Genomic DNA, 16,678 nt, shown 5'->3' with positions numbered 1-16,678 from the left:
TAGTTACAATTAACTTTAGCAGCTTTGTAGCTTAGCAAATATCCTCAACACTTACAACGCTAGCTGGCGCTATGTTGTGGCCTTATAGCTTTAGCTGGTCTGTATCCTAACGGCTTACTTGCACTAAATGTTACAACTATATGAATATGAATACATTTCCCATGATGCCGTGGTAATGACGCACGCAGTAGACGTTCAGGGGAACCATGACAGTCCGCACAGTTGCATGCTCGGAATTCTAGCTGCCGACTTTCGTGTGCAAGGACCCCATCGTTTTCGAGACTGGAGAGGAAGCAGCAGAACTGACTACCAGAGTGAACAGACACCTCAACACGAAGCTCGGCAGCTAACTTTATTTTAAAGGAGACAGCGGGCTGTTTTCCCCAGCGACAACAACAACAGCCCAGGGTTGTCAAACAACAAGCATCATTCAGTGTCAGCCAGAGGTAGCAGCTGGAGCTCACAGTCGTCTCGTCCCTGCTTCTCTGGAGTCTGGTGTTCCTGCTTCAGCCACAAGATAGCCTCTAAGCCAACATACCCGGGTAAATAGTCTGTTTGTAATGGGAATTACTACATTTGCAGATAATGTTTGCCCTTTTGTCGTTTTTGTTTTTGGACTGCCAAGTTTGAGTGTGGCCGAGCTAACATGTCGAGCTAACATGAAATGTTAGTGGAGTTGGAAACAGCTTCGTCTGAGCTCGAGCGGCTGCTAACAAATATTAAAAGAATCAATTTTAAGCGAAAAGTATTGAAACTAAGTGTTCTACATTAGTGCATCCTTCATTTCTCATCCTTTGTCACCGAAGTTTTGGTTGGCTTAACGTCCATGCATTAGTGTAACTTCGTATGGTCATAAGTTGAGCAAGTCAACATGTTAGCTAAGATGTCTGTGATTAGTCACCAGGACTGTGTGTTTACACTGTTGGAGTCTCAAAATAACTGTTATCGTCTTATGCACAGCACCTAAACCTTCATATCTGTTACCACCTCCTCCCTAACAGTATTAACATTTTCAATTTTTAGTTTAAGCTCTGCAGATCATCAGATTAAATTTATCGCTGACCCTGCCAGCTGTTGCTGAGTCACACGTGACAGGTGTTGTGGTCAATATTCAACCTCTAGATTAGGTAGGTGGACTACTAACGTGTGCCTTATCACTGTCAACCATCCCATTTGGAACACTATATTTAAACAAGTGGAACATTCATTGTCATTCATTGGTTGTGGCCTAAATGGTGTGCCTTTCCATAGAACAATGACTGGGTCCGGTGAATAGCATGAGAGTGAAGACAAGTCAGTGTCAGAATACCAAAACTCTTCTGTTTGTCAACAAGTGTAAACCCTGAGATGAATATCTATTGACTGACATATGGAAGGTGCAGAAAATCATCTTGAAGGCTTATTAGGTTCTGCCCTGTGGTTGACATAGCTTACTCTTATCTGTTAACATATCACCTTCTACAGAGAGTTTTAACTCGAGCCTGAAGTATTATCTGTTCTTGATTGTGTATATGGTTGCTGTGCGCCATGCATTATCTGCAGAGATGTATTTGTAAGATAACTCTGCTGGTTTTATTTTTTCTTGGAAATGTGTAGCACTTAGGTGAATGAAAAAAGTAAAAGTAGCTTAGTTAATATGAATACATTTCATGGTCAGAAGGTTATGCAAAAACATTAGTCAGTTGCTTGTTGAGACTAGAAGGTTGCAGCACATGTAGTAGGTGGTAGAGCTTGGAAGTGCATTTGCGTCAGAGCACATTTTGCTTCCTGTGTACATTTAGCTGTTGCTTTTACTTTGCCCTTGTGTGCTGATATACAGTAGCACCTAGGTCATAGGAAGGATGTGTGTGAGAGAGAGAGAGAGAGAGAGAGAGAGAGAGAGAGAGAGAGAGAGAGAGAGAGAGAGAGACACTGTGAAGCATCATTAAACGTATTCTGTTACTTTTCTTTTCATAATTTATTCCCTCAGTCATTGGCCCAGCTCAGGCCTCAATAGTGACACTACGACACCCAAGAGAGAGGACAGAGAATGAACTTGGTGACAAAGTTGTGAAAACTGAGAAATGACTGTCTAATTTGCCCTGCATGTGCACAGTGCACTCTCGGGCTATTTGTCAGTCAAATAACCATTGTGGAGATGGGATTAGAGACTGAATACCCTCTATGCCTCTGTCTGTTGCTGCTTCTCTTATCTGGAGCTATAAAGTGGGTCCCATGAAATCTAAACTGGTAATCAGGTTTCTGGGCTAAGAGGGCTGAAAAAGATTTGTTGATGAGTGGGCTATTGTGCACCCTGACCCAAAGCAGAAAAGAAATCTGTCTTTTATAATAGCTAAATAGTCTAGAAAGCCACTTTGAAGTTGCCACCAGCTCCTTGCCAATAATGATGAGGTGGATTTTGTTCTTCATCCAGCACATGCGGTTGTGTTTGTGTGTGTTGGACAATATTGCATTTATCCACTCAGAAATCTTCACAGATCTTCTTATTAAAATCCACAATTCTCAGCAGGCCTCTGAGGCTAGTATGAGTTAACATAGATGGGCTGCATAAATGATGCTTTAAATGGTTTTTCATTTAGAATGTCAGATTCTTTTGCCAATTTATGACATTATCTCTGCTAAATTAATCTATAAAAAAACAAAACAATAATAACGTGTGTTTCTTTCTTGTTGTTAATTTTAATCTCTTCTGTCTTTCTTGGTGTACTTTTCCAACATAGTCAACAATGTCCGTGGACCCCCTGCCTGAAGGCCGAATCTACATTCATCATTTGGTGTTAGAAATCTTGAAACCACAAGACCTTCCCAAAACCCCCTGACTATTGGTGTCTTTGGGCATCAGCTTCTGTGTTGATCCACTTCCTGGCATCTGCCGTTGTTCAGTCACTTTCTCACATTTTAGCAGAGACAGGATGCTCTAGTGGTTAGGGAGACTTCTTCAACTGTATGGGTATTGCACAAGCACAGGCCCTGCTGGGGTTTATTTGAGTGAGACACTGAATCCACACCAGCTCTAGGAATGCCTTGTTAGACTCTGACTTCTGTGGATAAGGACAACAGAGAAGAGAATTTCCTTGCAGGAATCAACATACTGTCACAATTTTTATCAAAGATAAAACCGTCAGCCACAGACCAGGCTTCCTTACTGCCCCTCCCCTTCCCCGCCCCCAGTATCATGCTGGGTGCACTCCTGCGGAGGAACATGTCCCAGAAGCTGAGCGTGCTGCTGCTGGTATTCGGCCTGGCATGGGGTCTTATGCTGCTGCGCTACACCGTGCAGCAGCCTCGACATCAGAGCAGTGCTGAGCTGCGTGAGCAGATCCTGGAGCTCAGTCGGCGATATGTTAAGGTCCTGACAGAGGAGAACCAGAACGCACCAGGTGGGCCGCAGGGAACCTCCATGGCTGGTTATGGTAAGTATTCTAGAAGAAGTTTGGAGTGATGCTGTACAACAAATGGGGTTACCACTGTCTTTCATGCACATAAAATAACTTGCTTAATCCTGTATGAACATTGGTTTTCGTAGCTGTGAAAAAGCATTGATTTTTTTTTTCTCCCTTGTATTTTCTCTCTCTCCTCTTATACACACACAGCTGATCTGAAGCGGACTATAGCTGTTTTGCTGGATGACATCCTAACGCGGCTAGTCAAACTGGAGGGCAAAATCGAATTGGTGGTCAATGCCTCCTCCACTAACACTTCCCACACAGCAGGGGGCGTCCTGGCCTCCAGCCATCCAGGGACATCCCGCCTTCACCCACACATGCCTAATAGGCCTCGACCACATCAAGGAGCATAGCTTTGATAGATGAATAGAGTTTTTGTTTTTAGCATATCACACTTTTCCAGCATTTATCACTGATGTAACATCAGACAATTGGAAAGCAATAGGGAGACACATGGACATCCAGAAACTTCAAATTTGGGATGCATCTAAGAAGAGAGAGGACTTTTTCATGCTCTGTCCTATCATATGCTGATATTTATTTTTTTTACCAAGACTATCCAGTGCATTTTTATATTTTCATTGCTGATTTTATTCGGCTTACATTTTAGCATTTTTTATAATGGCACATTTGAATCTTGTGACTGTTTAAGTGAAAGCAAAGAGGTATAAACTTTTGGAACTCAAATTGAATCTCATACTCTTTATCATAAAACATGGCTTAAAATGTTTCTCCGTCTAAATTGTAAAAATAATTACAATACTGCTTCAACATATCAAAATGCTGAACTAAACAGTACAGTCATGATAGTTAGGAATAGCAACATTTCAGTTTTTTGCTGGTGTGGTTGCTAAATACATATGAATAAGATAAGACTGAATAAGATTTTAACCTACACGTGTAGTGATTTTAAGGATCATTAAACTCTATAGTTCACCTGTAAGAGATAATCCAAAGAATGTTATATGCACTCCATCTGAAGGAAGTATAAATGTATACAATTGCTGCAAAACAATTTGGGGGTTATGCAGAATATGATGGAACGATGTCTATTTGCTACTGTAAACATGAGCGTGTGTGTGATTTGTCTCAGTTGTAATCCAACAGTTCCCATGCCAGGTGTTGAGAGATGTTTTTAATGTAGATGTGGAACAGATTGAATGTACTGTGTGGTCAGTATTTAGCCCTGTAATGCTGTTCAGATGGCTGACCTACTGCTTACACATGTTCAGGGTTCATGTTGCACTGTGACTCTTGAGATTTTCTAAAAATACTGGGCTCATCCAACTTTGACTTTAGGTATGTTTTAGGCTTTGAAATATTCATTCTTCCAGCCTGCCTGCTGAGTATGGTTTCTATAATATTTTGAAATGCTGGCAAAATACCTCATCCTGTCCTGCCCAGAGGTAGAAAATCTTTAATTTGCTCATCACAATGCTCATTTACATGATGACTTTGTCCTGCCAGAAAAATAGGCAATACTTTAATCAATATTACTTGGGGATGGTATGAGACAAAGTCAATGTGGGTGGAAAACTAAAACATGAAAAAAATGTGATTAAAATGTAAACTTGTAGTCATAATTGCCCATTTACTTTGCTTCATAATGTTGCGGACATGTTACAAACTTGTATGTATGTTGTGGTCACTATAGAATGAATTTATTGATCTTTGGTTTGACTGTGTTTACACTTAGTGACACCATAACTGTACTTTGCTTCATAATGCTAAAGTAGAAATGATGATGAGCCCGTCAGCTGCTGTGAGATAGCTTTACTAATAAATTGACCTCATGGAAAAATAATCCCCTGATCACCCTCCGCTTAATACCTATGAATTAAATTTTACACAAAAAAATATGCCTAATGTCATTCAGGGGATCTTAGTGGTGACCTGATGTGCCTCACAAAGAATCTAGCTTTATTTGGTTCTATCCAAATATTCACCCTGTCGTTTCCAAAGAGGGCATCCTAAATGTGTCTTTAAGGGGTGTGCGTGTATGTATAAGTTTTCAATTCAAGTTTTACTGACCCCACTGAAAAACACTGAGGTCATTGATAAAATAATTTACTAGCCAAATATTGGGTTATAATGGGCAGTGATAGTCACAAGACTTAACAAGTCTTACACTTTTACTCACTTATACAAAACTTTAATGCTACTTTACTTGACAACTGTCAAATAAAGTAACTAATAACTTTTTAGATAAGACTTGTATGTATAAAATATGGTCAGATTATAAAATATGATCCAATATTAGAAATTAGGCTACCCAACAGTACTGTGTAATCATTTAAATGCTTCTTACAGAATACAATTTCATTATTATTTGAGTAAATGTAACACTGAATGGAGCAGTTTCCATGACAAGTAGTTTTACTTATGAACATTTTCAATGCAAGACTATTATTTGTAATGTAGTGATTTTCATGGCGTGGTGGTATTGTATTACCACCCTTTCTTAACAGTTTTCAGGGTGTGTTATGAGACGTTCAAGGGCGCCTTGGATTTTGTGTGAAGGGGGCGTGGGCGATGATAAAGGAGATGACGTCAGATTCTGCAGTACATAAACATAACACCCACCTCACGCGCCATCTTCTTGCTAACAACCAGCTAGAACAAAATATTGTGTAAACCACTGCAGATTATTTCTGTCAAAATACGCGGTCGTGTTAGCTTTACTGAACAATGAGCGACATTGAGGATGGAAACTGCGAAGCACGGGTAAGTGGGCACGTCGAATGATACCAAATATCTCATTTTCTTCCTTTTCCTTTCCTTCCGTGTGGCTGCCGATAAAGGACACTGTAGGGGAATTCACCGCTAGCTAATGTAAATTTGAGCTAATGCTAAATGAATAGCTTAACGTCGACGTTACACGCTTTGTTGGCTCGCCTGTGTTAGAGGAGTGTTGCTGTGTATCTGACTCTAGTCGAGCATGTAATCGAAAGTGTTTTACACGAACGGTTCCCGCTCTGCTAGCAAGACTGCTTTATCGAAACTCCAACGTTGCTAGCACTTAAGGTTTTACTGATCCCACTGCACGTTGCTAGCGACGTTGGAGGAGGAAGTTGACCTAATTTTGCGTTTTCAGTTTAATTTATAGCATTTGACTAATTTGTATATGAAATTTATTACAAGCCATCTGCGACGTTTGTATGACGGCCTTTAATGCGGACATTACTACTATTGCTGAAACCGTCATTGCACATTGGCCACCTGGGTTTTTGTTTTGTCTGTTCTAGCATTTATTTAGATGTAGTCCTAAGCCACTCTTCCTTCCCTGCTTTCACGCTCTGAATTGGAAATCTGAAACACTGCTAAAACACATAATATATATAAGACCTTTACTTGTTACCATATAAATTAAATTGTTGTAACTTTGCTCATTTATACAATTTCTGGAATATTAAACTTAATGTAATTGTACTGCATTCAGTGTTCTTTTTCATTTAAGATTTTCTCCTTAAACCTATGATCTTAATTTTATTGAATGTTCTTTTTTCATTAAGGTTATTGATCGTGAAGGATTTGAAGAGTTTTATCCAAGAATGATGAAGAAAATTTTCAAGATAAAAGAAGGCTAATGAAAACATGTACAGAGCAGAACATAGAAGTGGAAAGGGAGGAAATGTGACGGAAGAATGGTGTCAGATAGAAGCGCTTGCAGTGTAATGGCTAAAATGAAACTGGTTTCAGTTTGGGTGAAGAGAGGAAAAACAGACCCGGAATCAGAAAATGAGAAAACTGAAAAAAGAAGAATGAAGAAGGATAGAAATCCTGAGAAAAGGGAGTAGCGTGTAAAGAATCTGGAAGAATGAATGTGTCTCTAGGTTAAGTAAATATACTGTTTGTGTCACGTATGTCCTTTCTTTACTATGCTCCCTTTCTGCAACATAAAAATGCATGTTTTATTTTTTCCTTGATGGCCCAGGTGGACATGGAAATAGACCTATCATGTACAATTATTATATAAGGCTAATGACTTGCCACATTGTACACCAAATATTTATTATTGAAATTGTAAAATTACTAACCTTTTCCTTCACAGTACATAAGCTGTGCATTTTAGACAGGTGAACTGTATGTGTACAACATACTCTATGTTTCTGTGTAAAGAAATAAATGAATTTGTCCATGAGAAGATTGTTAACATGCTGCTGTGGCAATAGGGGTCACGGTCCCCATCTAAATCGGATCGTGGGAGTCCAGCTCGGGTCAAGTCGGAGAGCAGGTCTGGCTCCCCGAGCCCATCCCGGGCCTCCAAACGCTCTGAGTCCAGATCCCGTTCTCGGTCAAAATCTAGGTATGTTGTCTCCATTTTGTAATGGCCTTTGTGATACTGTAATCACATTATATTGCAAACAAACAAATGCTCATTGGGGGCTGAAATATGTCACTAAGTTGCTTTGAAGCTTCCCTCTTCCTTCTCTTTTCTGTCATCTATAACTGTCTCATTTGTTGTACAGTTAAATTCAATGCCTCTCCTCCTCTTTTTCAGGTCTCGATCTAGGCGGCACTCAAACCGCCGTTATAGCCGTTCACGCTCTCGGTCCTATTCCCATCGGAGGAAGTCACGCTCTCGTTCCTACAGCCCCGAATACCGCCGCAGGAGGAGCCAGAGTACTTCTCCCATGTCAAACCGGCGCCGCCACACTGGCAGCAGGGTAAGTGTGACAAGATCTGAAGATAGAGAAAAGAACAGAGGAGAACCAAAATGCACTTGATGTAAGCTCACAAATATTTATAAGGTGTTAGTACTGACATTTGAACATATTCTTTTTTCGGGGGGGGGGTGGGTGGCTTATTGAACATCTTATCCTATAATTAGTGGGGACATGGGCTTAAAGTGCATGACTTATTACTTGATAGATTAAACATAAAATTAGTCTTGCTTGAAATGTTTTGCTAAGAGACACTTCTTTTGAGAAGGAAGTCATTTCTATAAGTTAAAAAAAAAAAAAAAAAACGAGACACAAATCGATATGTCTTGCATACGTTTTGCATATGGATTCAAGTATGATTGTTAAAAACATATTTACATGAATTTTATGATTTAAGTGGGACTTACTTTGATGTCAAGTGCAAGTGGATTTCTGTTCTTGAGCAAGTCATTTTTCAGAAGATTGTGTGTAATGCTGTGGGAAACCACTCTGACATGACATTTAATAACCCCTTTCATTAACCTTCCCCTCCTTTCATTATATCAACAGAGCCATGACTTCACAAAAGAAGCATACAGTCATGGTGGTGATGCTGATGTTAGGGTATGTGGACCTTCTGACATATTTTTGGGGAAAGAAAAAATGAAATGTTTTTGTGTGGGTCAAAGGTGCTGCTCCCAGTGTAGTGCAGAGTGATAGATAAAGGGTTAAATACCACCTGGTGGAATGGAAATAAAACGTGGCATATTATACAGATTCCAATACATTTCATGCATTGGATTTCCTACCAAAGTGCAAAATGGGCGCATCAGACAGCGCATCAGTATTTAGGATATAAAACATTTGATCAATATTTAAATCATTGTATGTTCATTTTATGGCACCAATGTGATATGTGGAGGATTTCAGTTAGTGCAGGTGTGTATGCAGTTTTCATATATTTTAGTTATAATATTGTGTATCTTTTTCATTATGACAGTAACTAGCAACATATGAATAGATAAAATAATACATATGTACACCTGTTGAGCTAATGCATGCTAAAAATTTTCTGTGACGAGCTTTTGAATTTTTGAGAAAACTGCTAAGGGAAAATGCAAGTACAAACATTTAACATCTGGATACATGGATGTTTAGTAATAAATCAAGGCAGGAAGTAATAAATAAATCTAGACTTGTATATATTTATAGTAACTAAAGAGTAAAATAAATTAATTTCCTTGGTCTTCCATGTGGCATGGAATGTCATAAAATGGACATTTTCTTACAGCAACACGTTTGACCACAGTTTGTAAGGTCAGTAATGTTTGTAGCACACTGCTGCTATAAGAGGTCCATGTGATAATGCAAAGCAGGAATATTCAAAACAAACAGATGGCAAATGCAATGGGTTTGTACTATGTATAGGTGTCCCCAGGGCATCTTTTTGAAAGCAGTTTAAGGGGTTATTAAAGCTGTCACAGTTTACCCACTGAGCATTTATTTGCACTGGTACAACTGAAGATCCTTGGAAAGAAAAGTTTTAGTACCCTGTTGTAAAACCGTACACAGATTCCTACATTTTTAGTAATAACTACATAACTCCCTTAGTTGCAAGCCAGACGTTATAATATAAGAGTAAGTATCCAATGTAGTTGGACTGGTATTTTCTCCCTAAACAGGGAAAAACTAATCTGAAGCAAATGTATAAATAAATATGTTTCAAAATTTGAAATGAATTAATGTAAGATATTGGTGCTGAATTGTTTTCTGTGCTTGGGATTTGGAAAAAGATACTTCTATAATCCGTTATGTGCTAAGTGCATTATACATGTAAAGTGCTGGATGCATGAAGAATCATGTTTTGCATACTACAGTAAATGAGGATTTTGTATGCAAAACATTAGATGGGTGATCATCAACTTTGATACTTTGTTTTTGACCCTTCCAGGCGAACCCTGATCCCAGCACATGTTTGGGAGTGTTTGGATTGAGCCTGTACACCACAGAGCGTGACCTGAGGGAGGTGTTTTCGCGCTATGGTCCTTTGGCTGGGGTCAATGTGGTGTACGACCAGCGCACGGGTCGCTCCCGTGGCTTTGCCTTTGTTTACTTCGAGAGAATCGAGGATTCCAAAGAGGTATGGGAAATGTTTGGGGTTTTATTTATTGGTCAGATGGCCAGTGAGCTTCCGTCCTGTTTCCAGAGACTTATTTGTTTTCTGTCTTTTGATGTAATTAATTCTATTCACTGGTGTCCCAAGTGTAATGTATTGACTGATTAAATGGCTAGAATGAAAAGTGGCATGGTTTTGAGTCCTGAGAATTACTAAGTAAAGTCTAGTCTTAGTATTGGTTTTATCAGTTTGTTTTCATAGTTTTAGTACATGCAGGTTCAAAGGTCCTCCACTTCAGATAAGGCCACCTGTTGGGGTTTTTTTTTTTTTTTTTGGCTCTTTATTTCCAATTAATTCAGCTGTGATGACATGAGTACACCACTAGGTGTCTGCCTTGCCACAAATTCCCCCACCTTGCAGTCATGCATCTCATAGCAAGGGGTTACTGTGTGTAATGTAGGTGGGTTGTTGTGAATTAAATAATATTTGCCAAAGAGTTTGCAATAGTCTGATAACATCTTTGTCTTGTCCTCCCTCTTGTGTTCTCTAGGCGATGGAGCGAGCCAACGGCATGGAGCTGGACGGGAGGCGGATCAGAGTAGATTATTCCATTACCAAACGTCCCCATACCCCTACACCAGGGATCTACATGGGCCGACCAACTCAGTAAGATCAACACTAATGTCAAGTCTGACATATCAGTTTCCCGTGTAGCATTTAATTTACATCACATAGTTGAAGTCCCTGAGAAGCGTAAATGTACATTTGAATCGTCAGGAGTGAAGAACTGGGATAGTGTAATGTTCTGATGTCAGAGCTTACTCATATTATCTGTGTATCTAACTGTATCCTTTCTTGAAACAAAATTTAGATTTGTAAGCATTTATGCTGATTTAGACACGGTGCTGTGTTTCCCAAGAGATAAAGACGCCTGAATGTCATGGCCTTGTTTGTCTTTATTTCAACAGCAACGGCGGCGGGGGTGGCGGAAGCGGCAGCAGTGGCGGCGGCGGTGGCGGCAGCAGCAGCAGTGGCAGCAGGAGAGGGAGAGACTCGTACTATGACCGTGGCTACGACCGCTATGACAGATATGACGAGTATGACTATAGGTATAGGTGAGTAATAATTTGTGAGAACAAAGTCAGTGTTCAACTCTTACGTGGGAGAAAATACATTAAATCTCGTTTGTGTCTTTGCAGTCGCAGGCGCTCTCCATCACCCTACTACAGTCGATACAGGTCTCGCTCACGGTCTCGCTCTTACAGCCCACGTAAGTGTGAAGAAAAATGCATACAATAGAAAGCTTGCCTAACTGCATCTATTGTATCATCCTTGAACATGAAATCAGACTACTGCTAGTTTACATATCCTTACTGACTGGTGAAAGCAGATTGACTGTGTTGGTATTTCACTGACTCGACTACTACTAATATGCATTTTATATTTTCTTTTTGCAGGACGATACTAAGTTGCTTCTTTCAATGTTCAGCTTCCCTCCAATAATTGATGGTGTGTGACGCATCAGGGTGTTTTTCTGAGGGGATCATTTTTGAACTAGCATGTCCATATCAACAGAACTCCTTAAGTTTGAGATAGTTCTTGTTTACATGCAATAGATGTCTTAATTTTTAGACGTTCTTCATGCAACCATGTTGAGTGTGAGCACAGAACTTAGCGACTGTTGGTTACTATTGCTTCATTCATAGACTACATCCTTCCTTCCCTCTTTATTTTTCTGCAGCAGTAATACATTTTTTCCTGTTAAGTGTGATTTTTTTTTTTTTTTTTTTTTTTTTTTTTTTTTTTTTTTTTTTTTTTACTGGTCATTGTTAACATTGTCCTAATTGTGATGGGGAAAAAAACTGGGTTTTAGTAAGTAATGGTGACGCTTAGTTTTACAACCTGTTAACAACAGCAGGTAAATATAAGAATAAAGTCTGTGCAGTAAAGATAATAAATTTGATTATTCTCAGTGTTACCTAGCACTAAGTGAGTTTACTGGTAAGTAACAGGTGAAATGGTGCTGTAAAATAAAGTGTTACCATGCCATCGGTGGTTGGTTCTCTGCTCACATTCAATTTTTTTTTTTTTAGTCGAGGAACTCTTCATTTCAGTTTCTCCAGAGAGTTTCATGTATTGCATTTTTTTATTGTTGTTTCTTTGTATGGAAATATAACTATATGAAAACTCCAAAGTTTGTAAGGTGTTTTTCTGACTTAATGTGCATGAAATTGAAGTTGAGCTTTGGTTGTATAGGTGGGACGTAATGCTGTAAGTTGAGTGGGTGAGGTGGGAAAACTAGCTGGGAAAGTTGCACAGAACAAGACCAGCGCCAAGACATTGTGCATGATAAGTTAATGTTCACACAGATTTAAAGTAGTTGATTTGGAGCCACTCATTGAAACCACAATAGATTCTCCAGAAGTTCAGTTTTCCCTCGTTCAGGCTACATAAATGAAAACATGCAAAGAAGGACTTTTACAAAGCTTTTATTGGATGGATTTCATTGCATAACATACAAGTTCAAAAAAAAAAGTCTATATCTCAGTATTCTTTTTCTACATGGTTTGTTCAGGGGTTTTTCTCAATGCATATTTACATTAACAACACCAAGAGCTTCTGCTTTGCTCAAACTTCATTATCCCATTAAAATACAGAAACTCTTTCACTTTCATGTGACTAAGATGTACTTCACCTCAACTAAGACATTACTAGAACATTTCCTTATTTAAAGTAACCAAACGTGTGCTTTACATTATAAAAAGATGACAGAACGAGGCCAGGTTTGTTCTTCGTAAGGCACTGAAACCAGTCAAATTTTCCTGCATTAAACAAATCCTCGCAGATTGTGTCAACACAACATCAAAATCGGTTTTTGTCCCAAATAGATACAGGTTTAGACACTTGGGACAAATAAGATCTTGAAACTGAGTGGCTTAATCGCAAAAGCAAACCTGCAATGGAGAGCTTTTTATCAGTAGACCTTCGCTCCAATAATAAGGGACTCCATTCAAATGGGGTTAATAATCACTGCTGACATGTCATGGGGCCCCTCAAAGTTATGCGTTCATTCACACTGACTCCGAGATAATTCTTTAGGTTCCAAGGTAACCACTAGCTGGAAGGATAAAAAGGTCAAAGTTTGAGGTCTTTCTCAATAAAGACACTCAAGGCTACAGTCAGATGTCTAGTCTGTACCTTTTGTACTAATTTTCACCTTTTAATTTTTTATTTATTTATTTATTTTTTAACGTTAAGTGAACTTTGATCATCATACACCATACACATTGACCTATACACCTATACATTGCCTGTATAGCTCTGTGTCATAAAACAAGTATATACTATAAAATTTGAGTCTTTGTACCCTGATCTGACGTGTAGTGCAGCCGCTTCTGAACAGTTTTCATTGTATAGAACAGGTGTACAGATTGAACAATATGCAGATAATTCTCGCCATTTATGGTTTAATGTGAAGTGGTGTTGATGTATATGAATTTCTTTTTCTTTATTGAAATTGCACAGTGACACAGGTGTCGTGGCCGGGGCTATCTACCAATCGGATGACCAGTAGGGGACAGAATGTGTATTCATAATATTGGGATTCCCTGCAGCAATAACTAACATATAGAACTTGGACTCAAATATTAAGAAGGACAGATACAAGTACATTATTTTCTGGTTCAGAGAAAGGACAATATCAGGAGTATTGTGAACTATTTTCTTTGAGGAAGCAGTCCGTATCTACTACTTCACGAAAAAATGGAGTCAAGTCATTGTTGTATTTGGACCCAAACACATACAGTGCAATCTGAGTCTATATAAAATATAACACCACCATCTTTTCTCAGTTTTCCATCAACTTTATCATACAGTTTTACTTTAGGTATCAATGATTTATAATGGTGAACCGAACACGGTCAAGGTCTGCACCAGGTGTAACCTGTAGCTTTACCATCATGTATTTGTGATCAGAATAAATCTGGGAGGACAGGCTCCTAACGTACAAGACAATGTCTGAAGGTTAACAGGCAGCAGCATGTCCATGTGTTCTATATGGTCTGAACACAGGATGACTGGTGGGGGGTGACGGGGGGTGTAGGCTTAAATTCCCCACCTCCTGAGCTGCTCTGAGCAATAAACATGTGGGTCCACTTGGAACAACAAATATTAACAAGTGTTTGTTATTTGATCAGCACACGCTGTTTATCTTATTTACCAGTCAGAGTTCTTGAAGATACAGATGTCCAGAAGGAATATCACCTGACCCTTTTTTTTTTTTTATCATTTTAGTTTAGGCTCATCTGCAGCTCTTCATCCCAGTGAATGAAATATGTTTTCTCCTTTTGGAAGTGAAATGGATTTATCTATTTATATATGCCCAAATTCAACAAATAATCAGTTCATTACTGTGCCACAAATGTGTTTATATTACTTTTTAACTGTTGGCTATTTTATCTCAACATAGTAAAATATTTTATTATCAACTTAAACAATTTGAAGCTTGTGATCAGTGTTTTGTGCATAAGTACATCTCAGAATTTAGACAGCAGAAATGTAAATCCCTCCATCATGACACTTTAAAAGGTTGCTAGTTCAAAAACCTTTTAAATCCACATTAAATAATTTGTATTTCTGTAATGAAATTATTTACCAAAACCATAAAGTTGACAAACAATTACCTCCAACACTTTAACCTCAAGTCAATATCAACATACAATAAATAACAGCTACATTTTAAACAAGAATTTGCAGAAGTTTTTCCACTTGAGTAAAATTTGAAATATCCCATTCCAGATTCAACAAATCATGCACTTTATTTTACAATAAACATAGTCTAATGTAAAATTACAAGTGTGAAAACTCTAAGCACAACAAATCATGTTTCTCTCCGCTTTTATAAAACAAGATATTGAAGAAGCTGATTGCTTTTGAGCTGTTAAGGGAGAAATTTTCTCAACACAAATCACAGTGTAACTAATCAATCAATGTGCTGAAACCAGTAAACAACAGCAGCCAGGAGGGAAGTTCTCCTGTAAGAAAGACAAAGCTACATGCTAAAGCATGGCCATGCAGTGTGGCTGCAGTGTGTGACAGTCTGCAAATATTCATGTGACTCGGCGTGAAAACACCCACTTTCATCAGACTTTTGTACATGCATGAACATGTCCTGTTAAACTGACTGATCCAATGCTCCACAACAGTAAAAATATACCTATCTTAAGATCACAAAAAATATAAAAATCAACCTGTTTATTACAAAAAAACATATTTATCTTGAAATACTGAAAAATAAAAACAAATAGGAATTTCAAGCTATTTCTTTCACACACCATGCAGTGTGCGAAATGCAGTCTAGAGAATTTAATGCAATTACTTTCAATTAAACAAATATTTCGGTGGAAAATATAGGCAGAGTTGTTGTTACATGTGAAACAAAACAATAGTGTGACGGAAAACTGTATGTCTGCTATTAATAGCTTTTTAAGGCTGTTTTCAACAAAACAAGGGATTAATTACTTCCATAAAAATGTCTTAACATTTAAATAATCTTTCCTATAACTACTGATTTAGACTGAGTTCACTTCTTCATACAAATTTCCTGGATTTAAGTTTTGTTTGGAAAACGGTGTAAGAGAGGAGAAAACAAGAAAAACAGAAGTTTCTTTACTTGTATTATTCTTTTTAAAAAATAGCAAAGATATCAGCTGGAATAGTATTGCCTTTTTCATATTTTGCCAGCAAGCATTAACTCATTATTTGCTGTTAAAAAGAAATGTTCCTTGGCATGTGCTTTGAGGGGGCACAAACCGCCATTTTCTAATGAGATGAAGGGTGTCATCCCATAGGAGAATATGTGGAGAAAAAACCATCCACATTTTTGTTATGGAGCCTGCATGAAAGCCCTTGGTTTAAAATAGAAAACATCTGTCTAGACCAAAAAGAAAAAAAAGAAGACTTGCATTAACATCGATAAGGACTGTTTCCATCAGTTAATGTTACTGTAAGGCTCTAGATTCTCCTCAACATGGCGTACACCACAGTGTTGCCTGACTCTGTCCGAAGCGGTCAGCCAGTGGATTTAATGGTTATAACTCAACTGGAAAGAAAACATTGTTTAAGATTTGAATCACCTAACAATAAATAAAAAAAATAAAGCACTCTCACCGGAAAACAGAATCCCTTGATTCAGTGTAGCCTAAAGGGCTTTGTAAAAGAGCCTTGCGCTTGGCGACGTAGACTATCTATATCTTGGAGTGAGGCCAGCAGCTCAAAGTTGGGCTATAAGCTGCGTTTTACTTAAACAATCTACCCCCCTCCCTGTCCTCCCTCTCTCTCTTTCTCTCTAGAAATAACCTAGACTATGTTTAACAAGATCGATTTTGTCAGTTCTTTTCCTACACTGACATTAACCGCAGAAATCTTCCCACATAGGATGCAGTCTAGTCTGAAACTTTATGTCAGTTTGCCCC

General features: G+C 38.5%; 2 protein-coding genes across 3 annotated transcripts; both read left to right on the top strand.

The window, feature by feature from the left end:
- The first annotated feature begins 199 nt into the window (after positions 1–199).
- On the top strand, positions 200–5,029 carry ccdc126 (coiled-coil domain containing 126). Of its 2 annotated transcripts, XM_087179399.1 has the most exons (4): positions 200–542; positions 1,030–1,127; positions 2,721–3,413; positions 3,594–5,029. In XM_087179399.1, exons 3-4 carry the CDS (start codon positions 3,176–3,178, stop codon positions 3,797–3,799), a joined length of 444 nt encoding a protein of 147 aa, XP_087035525.1. In that variant the 5' UTR covers positions 200–542; positions 1,030–1,127; positions 2,721–3,175; the 3' UTR covers positions 3,800–5,029. The 2 variants fall into 2 exon arrangements, with proteins under 2 accessions (XP_087035525.1, XP_023282443.1); XM_023426675.2 differs by lacking the exon at positions 1,030–1,127.
- A 986-nt stretch (positions 5,030–6,015) lies between these two features.
- tra2a (transformer 2 alpha homolog) lies at positions 6,016–12,399 on the top strand. Its single transcript, XM_023426671.2, has 9 exons — positions 6,016–6,170; positions 7,619–7,752; positions 7,948–8,113; positions 8,660–8,713; positions 10,041–10,229; positions 10,756–10,871; positions 11,174–11,320; positions 11,405–11,475; positions 11,663–12,399. Exons 1-9 carry the CDS (start codon positions 6,135–6,137, stop codon positions 11,671–11,673), a joined length of 924 nt encoding a protein of 307 aa, XP_023282439.1. The 5' UTR covers positions 6,016–6,134; the 3' UTR covers positions 11,674–12,399.
- The last annotated feature ends 4,279 nt before the right edge of the window (positions 12,400–16,678 follow it).

Source organism: Seriola lalandi, unplaced genomic scaffold, assembly GCF_002814215.2.
Source record: "Seriola lalandi dorsalis isolate HSWRI2012SDOR001 ecotype SW California unplaced genomic scaffold, Sedor1 jcf7180002054834, whole genome shotgun sequence".
NCBI classification, from domain to species: Eukaryota; Metazoa; Chordata; class Actinopteri; order Carangiformes; family Carangidae; genus Seriola; species Seriola lalandi.
The sequence above is the reverse complement of the archived record's forward strand: the minus strand, read 5'-3'. Positions and strand labels throughout refer to the sequence as shown.